The sequence below is a fragment of the Oryctolagus cuniculus genome, chromosome 18, assembly GCF_964237555.1.
Source record: "Oryctolagus cuniculus chromosome 18, mOryCun1.1, whole genome shotgun sequence".
Classification (NCBI taxonomy): Eukaryota; Metazoa; Chordata; class Mammalia; order Lagomorpha; family Leporidae; genus Oryctolagus; species Oryctolagus cuniculus.
The window spans coordinates 57,109,002-57,128,564 of NC_091449.1; the positions used below are offsets into that span (position 1 = coordinate 57,109,002).

The window sequence follows — 19,563 nt, forward strand, 5'->3', positions numbered from 1 at the left end:
TTAGGAGTCCAAGCACTTGGGCCATCTTCCACTGCTTTCCCAGGACCAAGAGCACAGAACTGGATTGCAAGTGGAGCATGTGATTGGTGCCTGTATTGGGTGCTGGTGTCGCAGGTGGCAGTCCAATCTACTACGCTACAATGCCGGCTCCAGAACATTCAGTTTTCAATAAAAATGTCAACTATAGTGACTGGCGTTGTGGTGTAATGGGTTAAGTTGCTGAGTGCAACACTGACATCCCATATGGGCACTGGTTTGTGTCTCAGATGCTCTACTTCCAATTTGGCTCCCTGCTAATGAGCCTGGGAAAGCAACAGAAGATGGCTGAAGTGCTTGAGCCCCTGCAACCACATGGAAACTGGGATGAAGCTCCTGGCTCCTGAGGCCTGGCCCAGCCCTGGCTGTTGTGGCCATTTGAAGGTGTCTAGCTTCTTTCTTTTTCTCCATTAACTCTGCCTTCCTTCCTCCCTCCCCCCCTTCCTCCCTCCCCCTCTCCTCTCCCTCTCCCTCTCCTCTCCCTCTCCCTTCCCTCTCCCTCTCCCTTCCCCTTTCTTTCTCTCTTTCTCTCTCTCTCTCTCTCTCTCTCTCTCTCTTGCTTGCTTGCTTTCTTGGCAGAGTGGACAGTGACAGAGAGAGACAGAGAGAAAGTCTTCCTTTTGCCGTTGGTTCACCCTCCAATGGCTGCTGATCTGAAGCCAGGAACCAGGTGCTTCTCCTGGTCTCCCATGCGGGTGCAGGGCCCAAGCACTTGGGCCATCCTCCACTGCCTTCCTGGGCCACAGCAGAGAGCTGGACTGGAAGAGGAGCAACCGGGACAGAATCCGGTGCCCCAACCAGGAATAGAACCCGGTGTGCCGGCGCCACAGGCAGAGGATTAGCCTATTGAACTGCGGCGCCGGCCAACTCTTGCCTTTCTACTAAAAATAAAATAAATCTTGGGGCTGGTGCTGTGGCATAGTGGGTAAAGGCACCGCCTGCGGTGCCAGCATTCCATATGGGCACTGGTTCCAGTCCTGGCTGTCCCACTTCTGATCCAGCACTCTGCTATGGCCTGGGAAAGCAACAGAAGATGGTCCAAGTCCTTGGAGCCCTGAACAAGCTCCTGGCTCCTGGCTTCAGATCGGCCCAGCTCCATCCACTGTGGCCATTTGAGGAGTGAACCAGCATATAGAAGACTTTTCTCTCTCTGCCTCTCTGTGACTCTGCCTTTCAAATAAATAAATAAATAAAATCTTTAAAGATAAAATAAAATCTTTAAAAAATGACAACTATAAAAGACTAATTCTGGTTTTCAAAAGTTTTTCTGAGGGGAAGCTCAACTTTTTACTTTAGGACATAAAGCTAAAGTTAAATGATCTGTTGTGCTTCCTAAAATAAAGTTCACAGTACAGGGCATTTCTATGTCATCTGGCGTTTAAATTGTCTAGTAAGGGGCCAGCGCCATGGCTCACTTGGTTAATTCTCTGCCTGCAGTGCCGGCATCCCATATGGGTGCTGGTTCTAGTTCCAGTTGCTCCTCTTCCAGTCCAGCTCTCTGCTGTGGCCCGGGAAGGCAGTGGAGGATGGCCCAAGTGCTTGGGCCCTGCACGCGCATGGGAGACCAGGAGGAAGCACCTGGCTCCTGGCTTCAGATCGGCGCAGCGCTGGCAGTGGCGGGCATTTGGGGGGTGAATCAACGGAAGGAAGACCTTTCTCTGTCTCTCTCTCTCACTGTCTATACTCTACCTGCCCCCCCCCCAAAAAAAATTGTCTAGTAAAAAGTAAAAAACATGGACAGCAGTAACAGACATGTTGTATTTATGATAGTCGGTTAACTTTCTATCAGCTAACTGTTCTGGAGCTATTTAACTATTCACGAAGTTTGGATCAAGAAAAACTATTTTCTCTAACAAAGTATGCTATCTTGGCCGGCGCCGTGGCTCAATAGGCTAATCCTCCGCCTTGCGGTGCCGGCACACCGGGTTCTAGTCCCGGTTGCCCCTCTTCCAGGCCAGCTCTCTGCTATGGCCCGGGAGTGCAGTGGAGGATGGCCCAAGTGCTTGGGCCCTGCACCCCATGGGAGACCTGGCTCCTGCCTTTGGATCAGCACAATGCACCGGCCGCAGTGCGCCAGCCGCGGCAGCCACTGGAGGGTGAACCAACGACAAAAAAGGAAGACCTTTCTCTCTGTCTCTCTCTGTCCACTCTGCCTGTCAAAAAAAAAAAAAAAAAAAGAAAAAAGTATGCTATCTTTATAGAATTGACTGCAAAGTTACGGTGAAGGAAGAAGGATCTTACAATTCATAGATGACCTAGTCTAACATGAAAAGATGGTATGGTTTCAAAACTGATGTGCTCTCTTTCATAACCCTTTCTATTATAAGCTCAACCTCCTGCTCTGCAGCAAATGTCACATTTTCACTAAGATATGCCTGAGGAAATGACATTCCATGTCTGGTCCTTAGTAGCTGATGCTCACTGTGATGTCATAAATGATCCAGATAAACCAATTTTGGACAATGTCAGGAAGAGGCCACTTAGCTGGTAAGACATGACTTTCAAAATGCCAATAGAAAAATTTTCCTTACCGCCTGCTGGCAGTTCATTCCAAGGTTGCCCTTTTCGCCTCTAACTACTTTCATGAGACAATGCAGGGTTCGTCCTTTGCGATGTAAGCCGGAACAGTGGTGTTCAATCTCCCCCCGACAGCTTAGGATGATCTCAGGGCTCAGAGAAAAGTCCTCCATCAGCATGCGCCGGTAATCCAGCATCTCCCCCTGGCACTCACTGCTCACTTGTCGCCCTAGGTTAGGGTGAAAGTCACAGCAGGACGGAGGGTGAGTATGAAGGGCAGCAGTCACCAAGTATTAAAGGTATGTGTTCCCACCTGGAAGGTAATAACAGCAGCTATGCTAATAGCTAGACCGAAAAGCTTGAACTCAGCAAAAGCTTCAGCAGGGTAAAGTGAGCCCAGGCTCCAGACTCAGACTCATCCTGCCGCTGTTTTGTACTATGCAGACTTCAGACTCCTAGGCTGACACAGTGCAAAGCTTTGCCAATGGAAGTCTCACCAGTAAATTAACTATCATGGTAAAAACAAAGCCAAACAACAATCTCTACTGGCCTATACAGTTAGAGAGTGTGGCAGAAACTACACCTCAGATACTCACTTTAGTTCCCCCCACTTCTTTGAATCCTAAATGCCACACTGGGAAGACCTGAGATCAAAAAAATAAAAAACGGTCACCCAGCCACTGAGTTTAGATTTGAACTCATAATTTGAAGCTGAGTCTCTCTGATCCAAAGCTTATGTGCTAAATCATGCTACCCTGACACTCCTAAAAATGATGCAGTTTGCTTTTTAAAAAAATCAGAGATACTCATGGAGCCAGCACTATAGCTTAGTTGGTAAAGCCACTGCCCACAATGCCGGTATCCCATATGGATGCTGGTTCTAGTCCCAGCTGCTCCACTTCCGACCCAGCTCTCTGATGTGGCCTGGGAAAGCAGCAGAGGATGGTCCAAGTCCTTGGGCCCCTACACCCATGTGGGAGACCCATAAGAAGCTCCTGGCTTCTGACTGGCGTGACTCTGGCTGTTGCAGGCATTTGGCAAGTGAACCAGTGGATGGAAGATCCCTCTCTATCTCTCTACCTTTATAAATCTGCTTTTCAAACCAACAAATGAAGCTTTAAAAGAATAATCAAAGATACTCTAAAGAGCAAATATCGGAAAAAACCAACATTACAGGAACCAGAAGCTTTAGAGCATGAACCCAGATAAAGAAATGGACTGCCACCTCTGTGCACGGCTGACTCCAGGCACATCAGAAGGTAGGAGAGCCTGGCTTCCCGGGACCGAGGCAGGTTTTCCACATTGCACCGGTATTTCTTCAGGTCGCTCTTACAGGATTTCGCCAATGAATAACTGACTTTGTAATCCTGAGCAATCAGCTTCTGCCGAGTTGTTAGAGCTTCGCGACACTGAAGAAGGAGAACAGGCAGAGAGCTGTAAGTGCCCTTAGACAGTTCCCAGGTACCTTCAGGACAGTCAGCTGTGCATCAGTTGTAGTCATTACCAAAACGCCTCTCCTTGGGTGTGGTTGACACAGCACGATCATGCTTAACTACTGTGGCAACAGTCAAGCAGCTCTGGAATTCTATGGTGAATTGCCGGTTGTTGCTACGATAGCAGTTATCCCAAACACATCAATATTTGGTAGACTCCAGCATAGCACATTGACACAAAGTATTGTTTTGCTATTCAACAATATCTGAGATATAAATTTTACCAGGATCAAAGTGGCCACTGAAATAATACCCAGACGTTCCATTCTATACTTTCACAGTATAACTGTTCAATAGCAAATGATATAGGAAACTGAAATGAGAAACATGTCTTAAGTTGCACAAGAAAGTAAATGATATAATAAAATTAATTACTTTCAGAAGCCATAAAAGATTCTTGCGCTCATAGGGACAGAGAACAAACAGTAAAGCAAATGCTTAATGAGAGAGCTGCTGGAAATTAGGTAGTGGATGACCCAGACTCCCTGGTTTGGTTAGCCTGAACTGCCTGTGAATGTAGGGCTGGCCTCCGTGTGGTTCTGATACAAAAACCTCTAATTTACCAGACAAATCAATCTCTAACTTTTTACTGTCCAGATATCAAAATGAGAGCTGCTTTTTTTCAGTTTCAGCCAAATGTGCTTTGCTTCTTTACGTAAACCCAAGTATCTAACTTAGGGTAAGCGTTCTTAGTCATGTGAACTTTGGTATGAGATCACAATAATGGGGCCAGTGCTGTGGTGCAGAGGGTTAAGCTGCCACCTTTGATAACAGCATCCTACACGAACACCAGTTCAAGTCTTAGATGTTCTGCTTCTAATCCAGTTCCCTGTAGATGCACCTGGGAAAGCAGAAGATGGCCCAAGTGCTTGGGCCCCTGTCACACATGTAGGAGAACTGGATGGAACTCCAGGTTCCTGGGTTCAGCACAGCCCAGCTCTGGGTATTGTGGCCATTTGGGGAGTGAACCAACAGACTGAAGATCTCTGTCTCTCCCTCTGTAGCTATGCCTTTCAAATAAAAAATGAATCATTTATTAAAAAAAAAAAGAAAAAGTATTAAGAGGATTTGAGAAAGCTTTTAACAAAATTAACGAAATATTCATTTGTTTCAAAGTAATACTGACCTTTTCACTCATGGATTCTTCAAATTTATGGTTAAAGAGGCACTTATACACTCTGCCTTCACCAGCTTGTGTCTGGAGGATGGAACATACTTATCATTATTACCATTACTTACATAGTTACACTGTGTATTATCCACAATCTCATACAGAAATTCCTATTAAATAGTATTTGAGGGTAAATGACTTAGCCATTTATAAAACTGAGTAGCCTTTGAAAGAAAACAGTGACTGTAATAAAGATGAAAAAAAATTTTCATGATGTTTGGCTACTGTCATTTGTTCCCAGATATAATGTTAATTAGGAAACCAAAACAATGTTAGATTGAGTCTCCTTTCTTAGTTTATGACAGAGCCAATAAAACTCTTACTAGTGGCTCTGTTAATTCAAAGCAGCAGGCAGGGTAGCAGTACTCACAAGTCACCCTGGGTCCTCTGTTGTAAAGGTGGATACTATTCTACTTACAGTGTTAGAAAGTTGTTCTATAGGAGCAGCAGGTAGTAATCAAAGATTTGGTTTTAAAAGTTAGACACCTTTTGTTTTATTCACCTTAGCCAAAAACATATAAATATGCACTGCATCAAAGCTGAAGTCACTGAGTAGGTATGAGCAGAGTTCTTACCATAAAATAAGATGCTCATACATGAAGCAGACTTTTTCTTGTTGTTGTTTTTGGTTTTTTTGACAGGCAGTTAGACAGTGAGAGAGACAGAGAAAAAGGTCTTCCTTCTGTTGGTTCATCCCCCAAATGGCTGCTACGGTCGGCGTGCTGCGCCGATCTGAAGCCAGGAGCCAAGTGTTTCCTCCTGTCTCCCATGCAGGTGCAGGGCCCAAGCACTTGGGCCATCCTCTACTGCCTTCCCGGGCCACAGCAGAGAGCTGGACTGGAAGAGAAGCAACTGGGACAGAACCTGGCGCCCCAACTGGGACTAGAACCCGAGGTGCCGGCGCCGCAGGCGGAGGATTAGCCTGGTGAGCCGCAGTGCCAGCCAAGCAAACTTATAAGAACAGGAATTGAGAAGACAGGGGCCAGCACTGTGGCTCAGCAGATTAATTCAAGTTCAAGTCCTGGCTGCTTCACTTCCGATCCAGCTCCCTGCAAATGAACCTGGGAAAGCAGTGGAAGATGGCCCAAGTGCTTGGGCCCCTGCACCCACATGGAGACCTGGAAGAAGCTCCTGGTTTCTGGCTTCGGATTGGCTCAGCTCTGGCCACTGTGGCCATTTGGGGAATGAACCAGCAGATGGAAGATCTCTCTCTCCCTCTCCCTCTATAACTCTGCCTTTCAAATAAATAAATAAATCTTAAAAAAAAAAAAGAAAGAAAAAAAAGAAATTAAGAAGAGAGACAAAGCAGCAGAAACACATGCTGGGACAGTCAGCATCCAGCTGCTAACTAGGTGTTAGATCATCAAGGATGAGCAGCCAACACTACTGCATTAGGCTGGAACCAATTCCACCTTCCTTTCATGAAGGGCTTGTGATGGTCTGTTTTATTCTGGAGTACAGAATTTACTATATTTAAGAAGAAAAAAAGAACAGCTTCTGAACTGACTCACATTTTCACAAAAACGCTCTCGATCATCTCGGCAAGCAAAATATAAATGCCGATCCAAATGAAAGTCATCAGAGGACAGCTCAGCCACTCGAAGAATTGCCTTCTTGCATAGTTCAGACACTTGAATCTTGGGTTCTTTCTCCTCTGCTTCCTTCACCAGGCCCTTCTCCAAACACGACACCACTTCACCTTGTGAATGTGCATCCTATAAAATACAAGGAACGTGAATATTTTAAAACTTATACCATATAGGTTTTAAATAAACATCATTTAGTTAGCAAAAAAAGTAAAGCAAACAAAAAACCCAAGCAATACATAGCTAGTTTATTGATGTTGTATTAAGAAATCAATCACATTATAGAAGTTAAAAGAAAATGCCCTTAATAACAACTGGTTACAATATACATATGATATATAAACAAAAATAGAGGTCCTTGGAATTATAAGTATAGCTCACGTAGTGCTAGAACCAGGAACCTGAAATTTCAATGTCAGAAAATTCTTAAGAGGCTGGCACTGTGGTGCAGTGGGTTAGTCTTGGCCTAAAGCGCCAGCATCTCATATGGGTGCTGGTTCTAGTCCCAGCTGCTCCTCTTCCAATCCAACTCTCTGCTATGGCCTGGGAAAACAGTAGAAGATGGCCCAAGTCCTTGGGCCCCTGCACCCACGTGGGAGACCCGGAAGAAGCTTCCGGCTCCTGGTTCCAGATCGGTGCAGTTTTGGCTGTTGCGGCTGACTGGGAAGTGAACCAGCAGATGGACGATCTCTCTCTCTGTGTCTACCTCTTTCTGTAACTCTGTTTTTCAAATAAATAAAACAAGTCTTTGAAAAAAAAGAAAAAAAAAAAAAAGCGGCCGGCGCCGTGGCTCAATAGGCTAATCCTCCGGTCGGGGCGCTGGATTCTGTCCCGGTTGCCCCTCTTCCAGGCCAGCTCTCTGCTGTGGCCCGGGAGTGCAGTGGAGGATGGCCCAAGTCCTTGGGCCCTGCACCCACGTGGGAGACCAGGAAAAAGCACCTGGCTCCTGGCTTCAGATCAGCACGATGCGCCGGCTGCAGTGCGCCGGCTATGGCGGCCATTGGAGGGTGAATCAACGGCAAAAAAGGAAGACCTTTCTCTCTGTCTCTCTCTCTCTCACTGTCCACTCTGCCTGTCAAAAATAAATAAATAAATAAATAAATAAATAAATAAGAAAAAGAAAAAAAAAGAAAGAAAGGAAATTCTTAAAAGATGATATTGGTTCAACACTCTGATCATAGCTCATTCAATACTGAAATAAAATCACAAATTTATCTTGATTTACTTCTAAGAGCTAGGCATTTCTCAAATAATAGTGCTTTTAGCCAGTTAAAAAAGAAAAAACTGGAAAATCCCTTGAGAAAAGAAGTTAGATACCTTCTTTCTTCTTTTTCTACTCTATACTATCCATGACCACCCCAACACTAAGTCTGTGACATTATTAATACTCTCTAACGTTTTAAGTTTATTTTAATGTGAATCACAAAAATTGTCACCATTTATATACTGCTTTGGAGAGTTTTCCTAAAACAATTATATTTAATTATACATCACCCCCATAGAAACTAGAAGTATTTATTCACCTAAAATATAAGGAATTTCCCTTAAATATTTTTCATTCAGGAGCCCCAATCTTCTAGAACTCTTTTTTTTTTTTTTTTTTTTTTTTTTATTTTTTGACAGGCAGAGTGGACAGTGAGAGAGAGAGAGAGACAGAGAGAAAGGTCTTCCTTTGCCATTGGTTCACCCTCCAATGGCCGCCGAGGCCGGCGCGCTGCGGCCGGCGCACCGCGCTGATCCGATGGCAGGAGCCAGGAGCCAGGTGCTTTTCCTGGTCTCCCATGGGGTGCAGGGCCCAAGCACCTGGGCCATCCTCCACTGCACTCCCTGGCCACAGCAGAGGGCTGGCCTGGAAGAGGGGCAACCAGGACAGAATCCGGCGCCCCAACCGGGACTAGAACCCGGTGTGCCGGCGCCGCAAGGCGGAGGATTAGCCTAGTGAGCCGCGGCGCCGGCCTTCTAGAACTCTTAAGATATACTTTAGGGGCTGGCATTGTGGTGCAGTGAGTTAAGTTGCCGCCTGTAATGCCAGCATCACATGTGAGTGCCAGTTCATGTCCTAGCTGCTCCATTTCTGATCCAGCTCCCTGTTAATGTGCTTGGAAAGCATCGGAAGCTGGCCTGAGTGCATGGGCCCCTGCCAACCTTGGGAGACACCTGGATTAAGCTCCTGGTTTCTGGCTTTGGTCCATTCCCAGCCGGTGTAGCCATCTGGGGAGTGACCAGCAGAAGGAAAGCCTTTGCATTTACACCAAAGGAGAAACAAACAGACGGCAGGAGAAATTTAGAGAGAAACTACCATGTATTGTTTACAATATACAAGAGACTCCTTTTGGGGCCAGCATTGTGGCATAGTGGGTAAGCCACTGCCTGTGATGCCTGCATCCCATACGAGTGCCATTAAGAGTCCTGTGTGTGCTAACCACTGTTTTTATGCAAACAGTGACGTATATATACAGCAAGATTAGAGAACTCATACCAGCAGTTAGAAGCTGGTTTGGTACTGAAATTTAGAGCTGGGGGAAGCTGATCAGCTGCTACCTTGGTGGTCAACAGGCAAGAATCACTACAAAAGACCTGTGGAGAAACATAATGGCCTATTCCACACTGTAGACCACCAACCACATAAATGAAAAAGTGTTATTACTGATTCCTGCAAAGAGGGTACATAAAAAAGTCTGTGGAGGGGCTGGCGCTGTGGAGCAGCTGGTTAAAGCCCTGGCATCCCATATGGTGCTGGTTCTAGTCCCAGCTACTCCTTTTCTGATCCAGCTCTCTGCTTAAGGCCTAGGAAGGCAATAGAAGATGGCCCAAGTCCTTGGGCCCCTGCACCCACGTGGGAGACCTGGAAGAAGCTCCTGGCTCCTGGCTTCAGATAGGCGCAGCTCCAGCCATTGCAGCCATCTAGGGAGTGAACCAGCTGATGGAAGACCTCTTTCTCTCTCTGCCTCTCTCTATAACTCTTTCAAATAAAAAAAATAATAAATTTTTAAAAAATAAATAAGTAAAAAAGTCTGTTGAAAAACAGAGTTAAAAGATAAGTTTATTTTGGTGGAAAAAGGGTTTGAAATTCATAGGTAGTTTTTCTTGTATTTTTTTAAAGATTTATTTATTAATTTTGAAAAAGTTACTGAGATAAATGAAGAGACACAGAGAAAGATCTGTTGGTCCATTCCTCAGATGGCTGCAATGACCAGTACTGGGCCTGGTGAAAGTCAGGGACCAGGAGCTTCTTCCAGGTCTCCCACGTTGATGGCAGGGCCCAAATGTGTGAGCCATCTTCCGCTGCCTTCACAGGCACATCAGCAGGGAGCTGGATAGGAAGTGGAGAGGCAGGCGCCCATATAGGATGCTGGCACTGCAGGCAGCGGCTCCACCTACTACATCACAACGCTGGCTCCCATATGCAGTTTTTTTATAATAGACATTTTTCACAAACTTTTTGACAACCTCTCTGTGTATCTGAAACACTGGGGAGATTTGAACGAGGTGAGGGCTGGAACTGGATATGACATCCAAAACCCAAAATAAAGGCAGAAGAGAGATAAATAAAGACAGAAGAGCTTCTCCTTACTGGTGACTGCGCTACTGTTGTGATGACCCCACTATCTTGGCAGATGCTACCTTATACTGTTTGGAAACATTCTGCTACGAACACATGAAAGGTATACCCAGGCCAACTAGCTTTGAAGGTTAGAATGCCTGAGCAAGTTTCTTTCATTTCAACTTTAAGGCCACCTCTGGTCCTCAATGTTCCCTCTGCAAGCTATCCCTAGCTTTCCATTCATCAAACCTCTAAGATCTTACTACTGGTGAAGTCAATGCAGTGGGTACCTTTTCTCCAAGCCGAATGCTGCCGCATTTCAGAATGTTGATGTCATTTTTGCAGTCGTCCATGAAGCCACAGATTAACCGGTAATCACTGAAGATGATGGCTGTCATCTTGGTGATGTATTGGTGACACTGATACTCAGTAATGTTGCCACGGTGATCCACCAAGCAGGAGACCAGGTAGCCTTTCCCCACTGGTTCATCAGCGCATTCTTTAATCTGCTCAAAACAAAGTGGCTGTTTATACAAGTGTTCCACGCTCACATATTTTCCTGCTGATTTCCTGATCTCTTTATGTGGCAGATAAAAAAATGTTTAGAAATAAACACACTTTAAAGAAAAACACTGTACCATCTTGTGGGGAGCAACTCGGACTAGACTAAGTTACTGGAATTAAGACTTATTCTATGCATCTGCTCTCCCACAATATGGCGCTGGGAGAGGAGGAAACAGCGTCTACGCAGCTGCCTCCAGTTCGACCAATAACCTGCAGGAGCTGATCCTGCTCCTGATTGGAGGAGAGCAGCGTGCTCGGCGTGTGAGTAGCAGAGTTGGGATTGGTGGAAGAGGACTATAAAGGAGGAGAGAGACAACATGCACCAGGAACATCTATCTGAAGGAACACCTGTGCAGCCCCCGAGAGAGCCGGCCGGCGGTGTGCCGCTCCCCCGCGGAAGTGGGGAAAGTGGCAGGGGGCACCGCCCTTCCACGGAGGTGGAAGGGACGGTAGCCAAGCCGGGAAGAACCAGCAGCAAACCCGGGAAGGGCCGAGCAGACAAAAGAACAGCGCAGGGTCCTGTGTCGTTCCTCCGCGAAGACGGGGAGCAACACCATCTCTACTTAGATTGCTGTGCCTTCTAGGACATACCTGACTAATGTGTTTTTGCAAGAAAGTCAAAGCCTGTCCAAATGCTTCCACAGAGTTCATCTCTAGATGACGTAAAAACAGTTCTTAGCACCTACAGCTTCAGTCAGAGTCTCGCGGAGAAGAACGCAGTGGACAGTGAGACGAATCGAGGAACTAGCTCTGGAAAGCTGCGCTGGACCAGCAGTCCAGCGGCACGTCCCAAGCCAAGCTACACAGCAAAGTACTGCCGTTAGGTGAGCCCAGAGGCCAAGAGGAGACAGGAAGGCAGGCACGTTACTTCTTGGCATGATATTAATGTGCTCTGAATAGGCTATGGATTTGGACACATGTTTTTTAATTTAGTAGAATCCAAGCTTAACCAGTGTGGTCTGGAACAGAAACATGTTTCGGATGATGTCCAGTACGAAAGCTGGGAGGCAAAGGCTGCTGCAAAGCTAGTCTGGGTGGCTTAGACTTGTAATCCAGTGGATCAAGCACAGAGTGACTCCACATGGCTAGTGTTCCCACAAAGTACATGCCAAACCACAACTACTAATAAAGCAAACTGGCTCCCCAGACGCTGAAATTCAGGCATAAAAGCCTGAAATCTACTTACAGGGTTAAAAGCTGGAATTATAAAGCAGAGAAGGTTGTTTGGAAAAAGTCTATTGCGTGCAGGGAAATTAGACACAGAGTAGCATTTTCATTCAGAGGATGCAGACAAATGTAAATATTCGTTTTGAAGATAAAAAAGTGTTTCATTGACATTTTGAAACCAGTAGCGACAATTTTCTCCTACAATACCAACTACTGAAAGTAGGCACATGTGACAAAGATGTTTTCCTTTTCCGAAAGGTATCAGTGAAGGACAAACCTCCCACTGACCATCCGGGTCTCTTCGTGTCTACACCCGGGGTCAAACTGGGAACAAGTTAAGAACTCAGTTTAAGACAGACAATTGTGTTTACTTTTAAAGAAGCAGATTTGGGAATATAAGTAAATAGTCACACACTGGCTCCAGAAACAGCAGAGGCCTCCAACAAAAGAGATGAATGAGGGGTCAGTGCTGTGGTGTAGTGGGTAAAGCTGCCGCCTGCAGTACCGGCATCCCATATGGGTGCCGGTTTGAGTCCTGGCTGCTCCAATTCTGATCCTGCTCTCTGCTATGGCCTGGGAAGGCAGAGGAAGATGGACTTGGGCCCATATGGGATGCCAGCACTGCAGGCGGCACTATAACCCTGATTTTCAGACAAATAAATAAATCTTTTAAAAAAAAAGAGAGAGAGATGAATGCAATTCTTTCAGTTTGTGTGTATGTGTGTGTGTGCGTGTGTGAGATGCTTAAAAAAGGGAGCCATGAATGTATATTATGAATTTATTTCCAGGGAAAGTTTTTTTTTTTTTTTTTTGAGCAAAACATTTTCTAAAGTGAAAGAGGAGGAGTAAGTTCTCTCAAAAATCTCAGCATTTCTAATTCAATCACAGAAAAAGTCCTGGATAAAAAATAGACCAGTGGCAGACACCTGCATTTTAAAATTATAGCAGGAAAGCCTCCATATCTTAATATTGAACAATTTAAAATTAAAAAAAAAGAAAAAGAAAAACAGAAGATATTTTGAATGACTGTCCCAGTAAGAAATCACACGTACAGTTTAGCTTCAATCACTTTGGATTTTACTGAAACAGAGACCTGGTACCTATTTGTATTCCAGTTCACCACTAATTACAACAAGGTGTAGTGTGCAAATGAGAAATTCATGCTTTTGTTCAACCATTCTGCTGAACCACATTTATTGCTTCTCTCTTATTAAACTTCTAAGACTAACAGCAAAAACAGCATTAAACCACTGACACATTTAAGAACAGGAGTCAATGGGAAGTGCCTGGGGAGCAGACACACAAGGTGTCACTGGAAACACTTGCAGTCACGCTCTAGCTGACATGAGGTGGAAGGCAGGCAGGTGGTATTGGGCGCAGTTCCCAAGAGAAAATCAGCTTGTCTGTGGTTTGCAAACAACTCTTCTGATGTTATTTTCTCCCTCAAAGGATGATTCAAAAATTTTAAAAGAAGATTGGAGGAAGATGTATAATAAAATGGTTTGCTGGGAACTATGTTCTTCTGAGTTCAATTTTCCTGACTTGAGTATAATCTCCCAGTAGAAAGGGAGAAGTATCCTGGTCACTTCAATCTTTTACAAAACTGCAACACCTCAAAAGGTCACAGAGGACCTTCATTATATAGACATTATAAGGAAGCAGCGAATGCAGAGTGAAATTAATATGGCAAGTATGGAAATACTCTGAACCAAATTTCCACACAGAATTCAAATTGGTATACATTTAATACTGACGCAAAATGGGGCATAATGAACACCTTTATGTTTGCATGTAAGTATACTAATGTGCCAAAAAAACAAAAATCCCACCTTTTTATACTCTGATAGTTCCATAATATAGCAGGAATGCACAAATATTTAAAGTTCAAGCCCAAGACCATTTGTTAGTATTTCTTTTTGTTATTAAGCAAACATCACTGCCCTTGATACTTTACCTGAGCGGTTCAGTCACAGAGGTCGCTAGAGGAGTCTGAGATGTAGAATACTAATGTAAAGGGCTAAAGGTCAGTTATTCAAGCACATACTGTTCTATCCCAAAGCTCCCAGGTAAACAGAAAGGGTCACTGCTTTAAAGATGAGAAGATATCTGATCTAGTATTAGCAGGTCTGAGGAAGACAAGAGGACCCCATAACGATGTGTAAGCGAGGAACACAGCTAAGGGCTTAGCCAGGTGGGGCAAGGTGCTCCCTAAGAGCTCCGGACAATGTGGCCCTGACAAAAGCTGTCAATAGAGTCAGTTTGAAGACAGATTAGAATGGCACAAGACCTGCAACTATAACTTGGGGGTAGAAAATTAAGAACTGTTCTCTCTGAGATTCTCATCATTCATTATGCAGAAATCTTTGGCTTTCTGGAGGTTCCTATTCCTGATTCTTTAAAAAAAAAAAAAAAAAAAAAAAGGCAAAACCAAACCCAACATTTGAAGTAGCATGATGTTCATTAATATCAATTGTTGTTTACATTAAGCTATGAAAAATAATTCAGAATTTCTCCCATTATCATCTCTGCAGAGCTAAAATTTTCACTAATTGTTTTAGTTTTTATCCTCCGTATCAATTTATAACAATATACATAATCATATCCTTACCCTTTTCATCACAAGCTCCTATAATCTGAAGCATATGCTGCTGGGGTTCAGTGGATCCAGCTGCACAGCCAGGACACTGAGCAGTGTCTGCAAGCCTCCCAGGGAAACCAGTGTCACGTGCCTCAGATCTGGCAACTGTGAGATGTGTGCGAGCAGCACTGATGACCTCAGCAGTACACTGGCTGTCTAGGGACCAACAGAACCTCATCTCCAACTGTTTCAGTCAATAGCATCCTCCTCCAAGTGTAGGTGGATGCTAACAAAAAGAAGTCTAATTACACCCTGCTTCCTAGCTCTCCAACAAGACAGATGTGAATCCTCAGACAAGTAAAGTAACTGAGTCATTCCTCTCTTAATGACTGGTCTGCTCAACGATGTAATTCTCTCTTCAGTTACTAAACATCCATCACACTCTTTTCAATAGCCTACCTCTGATATGGTAGATTTGCAAACTTCTCTGGCCACAGACTCGAATTTGGGATCTGTAGTTAGGTTCAGCTTGTAATTCCACAATAACTAGGTACAAGAGAAAAATAGAAAAAAGGGGGAAAATTCCGTTAGAGTAGTATGCAATTTATCAACAGTTACTATAAATGACAAAAGTCTATTGTAGAGAGTCAGATACAACATATTCCCTGTGAGGTAACAAACAGAAAGATAAAACACCATTGCATTCAAAGATAAAAAGGAAAAAACTGCAGACAAAATTAAAGTATTAGCATTTTGACATACATTTCTCTTTAAGGACAATTTAAGGTATGAATTAAAAATTATTTTAAAATAAATATTAAAATCCCTGATCAAGTTTTCAAAGAAAATGATATATTATTTTTATAAAATATACACAGAGGGAGAAAAATCTTCCTGTTGGCATAGTTTACTCCTCAAATGCCTGCAATAGACAGGGCCGGGCCAGGCCAAAGCCAGGAGCCTGGAACTGAACCTGGGTCTCCCTTGTGGGTGGCAGAGAACCAAGCACTTGAGCCATCATCACTTGCTTCCTCAGAGGTTAGCATTAGGTAGAACTGCAAGCAGAGCCAGGACTCGAACCCAGGCATTATGATATGGGATGCAGGTATCCCAAGCCTCATTTTAATTACTGTGCCAAATGCCTGCCCTTTCAAAGAAAACTATAGATAAGTTATCCAAGTTAAATTCTGCTTAAACCAAAAAGTCTAACCCAAGAGTTTAGATCTGCTGGGTTCAGTTTCAGATTTCATAATTGACAGTGCTTTCACAGATCGTTTTTATCAAAGTGAGTCACCTGGAGTCTAACTCCCAGCAATATCTATCTTCATTCCTTTAAAACACTTGACACAAATACTGTAAGTTGCATTTTACACATCTATTCTAACATTTGCTAAACTAGAAGCAGCCTAAAACCTTATTATGCTCAGGTGAGGGCTGAATATTACTTTTATCTTTGTAGCTTCAAATTAAAAACTTCATTAAATGGTCTGATTTCTGAAAAGTAGCAAAAATCAGCCCTTAAAACTATTCGGATAGAGAGACAGAGCAAAACTTGGCATGATGCAGGATATGAATAGATGTTTGCTGGAAGGGCCATTCTTTTCTTTCTGACTGCCATACTCCAAGATGGAAGGTCAGCATCTCCTGAGCACCCATTACCACGCACCACACACAGTCTGATGTCCTGGAGCACCACAGGCTCCTGGAGAAAACCAAGGTGAGCATTTGTTGACTGTGTTCTAGGCATGGTGTTAGGAACCAGGAGAACAAACAGAAGTAGAAAGTAAGAGGCTGTCCAGTGGGTGGCTATGATCAGCTGTAGGACGTAGTGAAGGCATCCCCAGGTGTGACAGGAGTGCAGGGGAAGAGGGCTCTGGGCTGGGATGGGATGGGGTTTGGCTAGGGAGCACTCAACAGAGAAAAGGCTATTTAAGTGAAACCAGTAGTTAGATTGAAGCACAGGAAGAAGACTGGTTTAAGTAAATGAAACAGCATGCCTGGGAGCAGGGTGAGTTAGAGGAATCCCAAGACCAGCAGAGGATAACTCTGGACAGGCAAGCCACAGTCAGATCAGAAAGCCCTTGTGTGCCATGTCTTAACTTTAACCCTGGAGTAATGGGGAGTTAGCCAAAGGAAAACAATGCTGGTGACATGGCCATACATACTTTTTAGAAGTAGAAAAGGGGTCCAAATAAAGAACATTAGGAATGACAGACAGAGCAGCCAATTCTGGGTGAGTGCCGAGGAGTTGGTGAAGAAATAACCCAGCGGGGCTGGTGCTGTGGTGTAGCAAGGTTAAGCCATCACAGGGACACCAGCAAGCCATATCAGAGCACCAGTTGGAGTCCTGGTTGTTTCGCTGTGGATACAACTCCCTAATAATGCACCTGGTAGAGTAGCAGAAGATGGTCCAAGTCCTTGGGCCCCTGACAACCACGTGGGATACCCAGAAGGAGTCCCAGGCTCTTGGCTTCTATGTGACCAAGCCTCAGCTGTTGAGGCCATTTAGGAATTAGACCAATTTGATCACTCTGTCACTCTGCCTTTCAAATAAATGAATAAATCTTAGAAAGAGTAGGATTTCTTCTCATCCCTGCAAAAACAAAAACTCTTATCTTCAATAGGACATATTAGGCCAAACTGAAAATGGGCATAAAAGCGGGACTGAAAGGATTTTGGGCCTCCTGAGATGAATTCAACAATTCAAAGACAAGGCTGGAATTCAGGGAAATATGTTCACTGTTATTTATTTACTTTTTAAAGTGCACAATTCAGTACTTTTTACTTTTTGTAAAGCTGCACAACTATCACCATTTTCTAATTCTAGAACATTCTCTTCACACCCAACAGAAACATTAAACCCATTCTATCATTCTTCATGCTCTCACCCCTATTCTCTGGCAACCTAATCTATTTTCTGGTCTTTTATTTATTATTAAATTTATTTATTTCCTTAAGAGACTGGGGCGGGGGAAGACAGAGTAACATTGCTCCCTCATTTGCTGATTCACTCCCCAAACGCTCACAACAGCTGGGACTGAAGTTGGGAGCTAGGAATGCAATCCAGGTTTCCCCGGATGAGTCTGGGTGGCACAAACCTGACTTCTTGAGACACTACTGCTTCCTCTCAGGGTCTGCATTTGCAGGAAGCTGGAGTCAGGACAGAGTTAGGAATTAAACCCAGGTACTCCAACATGGGATTCAGGGTCTGACCCACTAGGTTAGATGCTTGCTCTGTAAATTTTATATTAAAGGGCTGGCGCCGCAGCTCACTAGGCTAATCTTCCCCCTGCGGCACCGACACACCGGGTTCTAGTCCCAGTTGGGACGCCGGATTCTGTCCCGGTTGCCCCTCTTCCAGGCCAGCTCTCTGCTATGGCCCGGGAGTAGTGAGCCCTGCACCTGCATGGGAGACCAGGAGAAGCATCTGGCTCCTGGCTTCGGATCAGCGCGATGCGCTGGCTGCAGCGTGCCAGCCGTGGCGGCCATTGGAGGGTGAACCAACAGCAAAAGGAAGACCTTTCTCTCTCTCACTGTCCACTCTGCCTGTCAAAAAATAAAAATAAAAAAATAAAAATTTTATATTAAAGGAACTGGTCAGCAAATGGTTTATTTTAACTACAGAAGGCAACACATCTGATTACAATTGGGAGAAGCACAAGACTGAGGGAGATTACTGACCAGTTAAGAGGCAAGAATTGATTTGGATGGAAGAACATGGTATATATTTGAGAAACACACTATGAAGTAATTACAGGACTAGGATATGTGGGGCAGGGGAGTGGCTCTTCATGTTCAAGCTCTTTAAAAATACAGCCTACAGTTTGTTTTATCTTTTTCCTCTTCCATCCACCCTTAATAATTTTATATCAAACCTATCTTTAAAAACCAAAACAAGGGAGCTGGTTCATGTCCCAGCTGCTTCTCTTCTGATCCAGCTCTCTGCTTAAGGCCCAGGAAGGCAGCAGAAGCTGGCCCAAGTACTTGGGCCCCTGAACTCATGTGAGAGACCTGGAGGAAGCTTCTGGCTCCTGGTTTCAGATCAGTCCAGCTCCAGCTGTTGCGGCCATCTGGGGAGTGAATCAGCAGATGGAAGATCTTTCTCTCTCCCTTCCTCCATTCCTCCCTCTATAATTCCATCTCTCAAATAATAAAATCTTAAAAAACAAACAAACAAACAAAAAAAAAACAGGAAGCAGGCGTTGTACAGCAGGTTAAAATGTTTCTTGGAACACCTTTATCCCATATTGGAGTGCCTGGAATAGAGTCCAGCTTCAACTTCTGATCCAGTTTCTTACTACTGCACCTGGGAGACAGTACATGATGGCTCAAGTACCTGAGTCCCTGCCACCTACGAGGGAGATCTGGATTGAGCTCCTGGCTCCTGGCTTCAGCCTAGCCCAGCTCTGGCTATTACAGGAATTTGGGGAGTAAATAGCAGATGGAAAAATCTTTTTCTGTTGCTCTGCCATTCAAATAAATAAAAATTAGTATCTAAGCACTAAAAAACAAAACAAAACAAAACAAAACAAAACAAAAAAAAAACAACAAAAAACAAAAAAACAAAAGACAAGACTATCAGGTCACTACGAAGTTCCTTTCTAAAGTCCTACATACTGGGCCAGCATTGTGGTGTAGCAGGTAAAGCCACCACTTGCAATGCTAGCATACCATACAGACACCAGTTCATGCCCTGGCTGCTCTACTTCTGATCCAGCTCCTTGCTAATGGCCTGGGGAAAACAGTGGAAAATGGTCCAAGTGATATTTTATTTAAAAAACTTAAATAATAAAGTCCTACATACTACCCAGAGGTAAACACTGTAAATTCCTATTTCTTATGGTAATTACCTCCATATTTTTTAAAAAATTATTTATTTGAAAGTGAGAGTTACAGAGAGAGAGGGA

General features: G+C 44.2%; 1 protein-coding gene across 1 annotated transcript in view; it reads right to left on the bottom strand.

Annotated features, from left to right (window-relative positions):
* Positions 1-19,563, bottom strand: part of GLG1 (golgi glycoprotein 1) — a 127,746-nt gene that overhangs the window by 46,012 nt on the left and 62,171 nt on the right. The window contains exons 3-8 of the mRNA XM_002711721.5: positions 15,116-15,202; positions 10,638-10,853; positions 6,729-6,932; positions 5,173-5,244; positions 3,779-3,962; positions 2,568-2,782 (exon numbers count right to left, since the gene is read on the bottom strand). Coding sequence (XP_002711767.2) covers positions 2,568-2,782; positions 3,779-3,962; positions 5,173-5,244; positions 6,729-6,932; positions 10,638-10,853; positions 15,116-15,202 — 978 coding nt within the window. The remainder of the gene's footprint in view (positions 1-2,567; positions 2,783-3,778; positions 3,963-5,172; positions 5,245-6,728; positions 6,933-10,637; positions 10,854-15,115; positions 15,203-19,563) is intronic.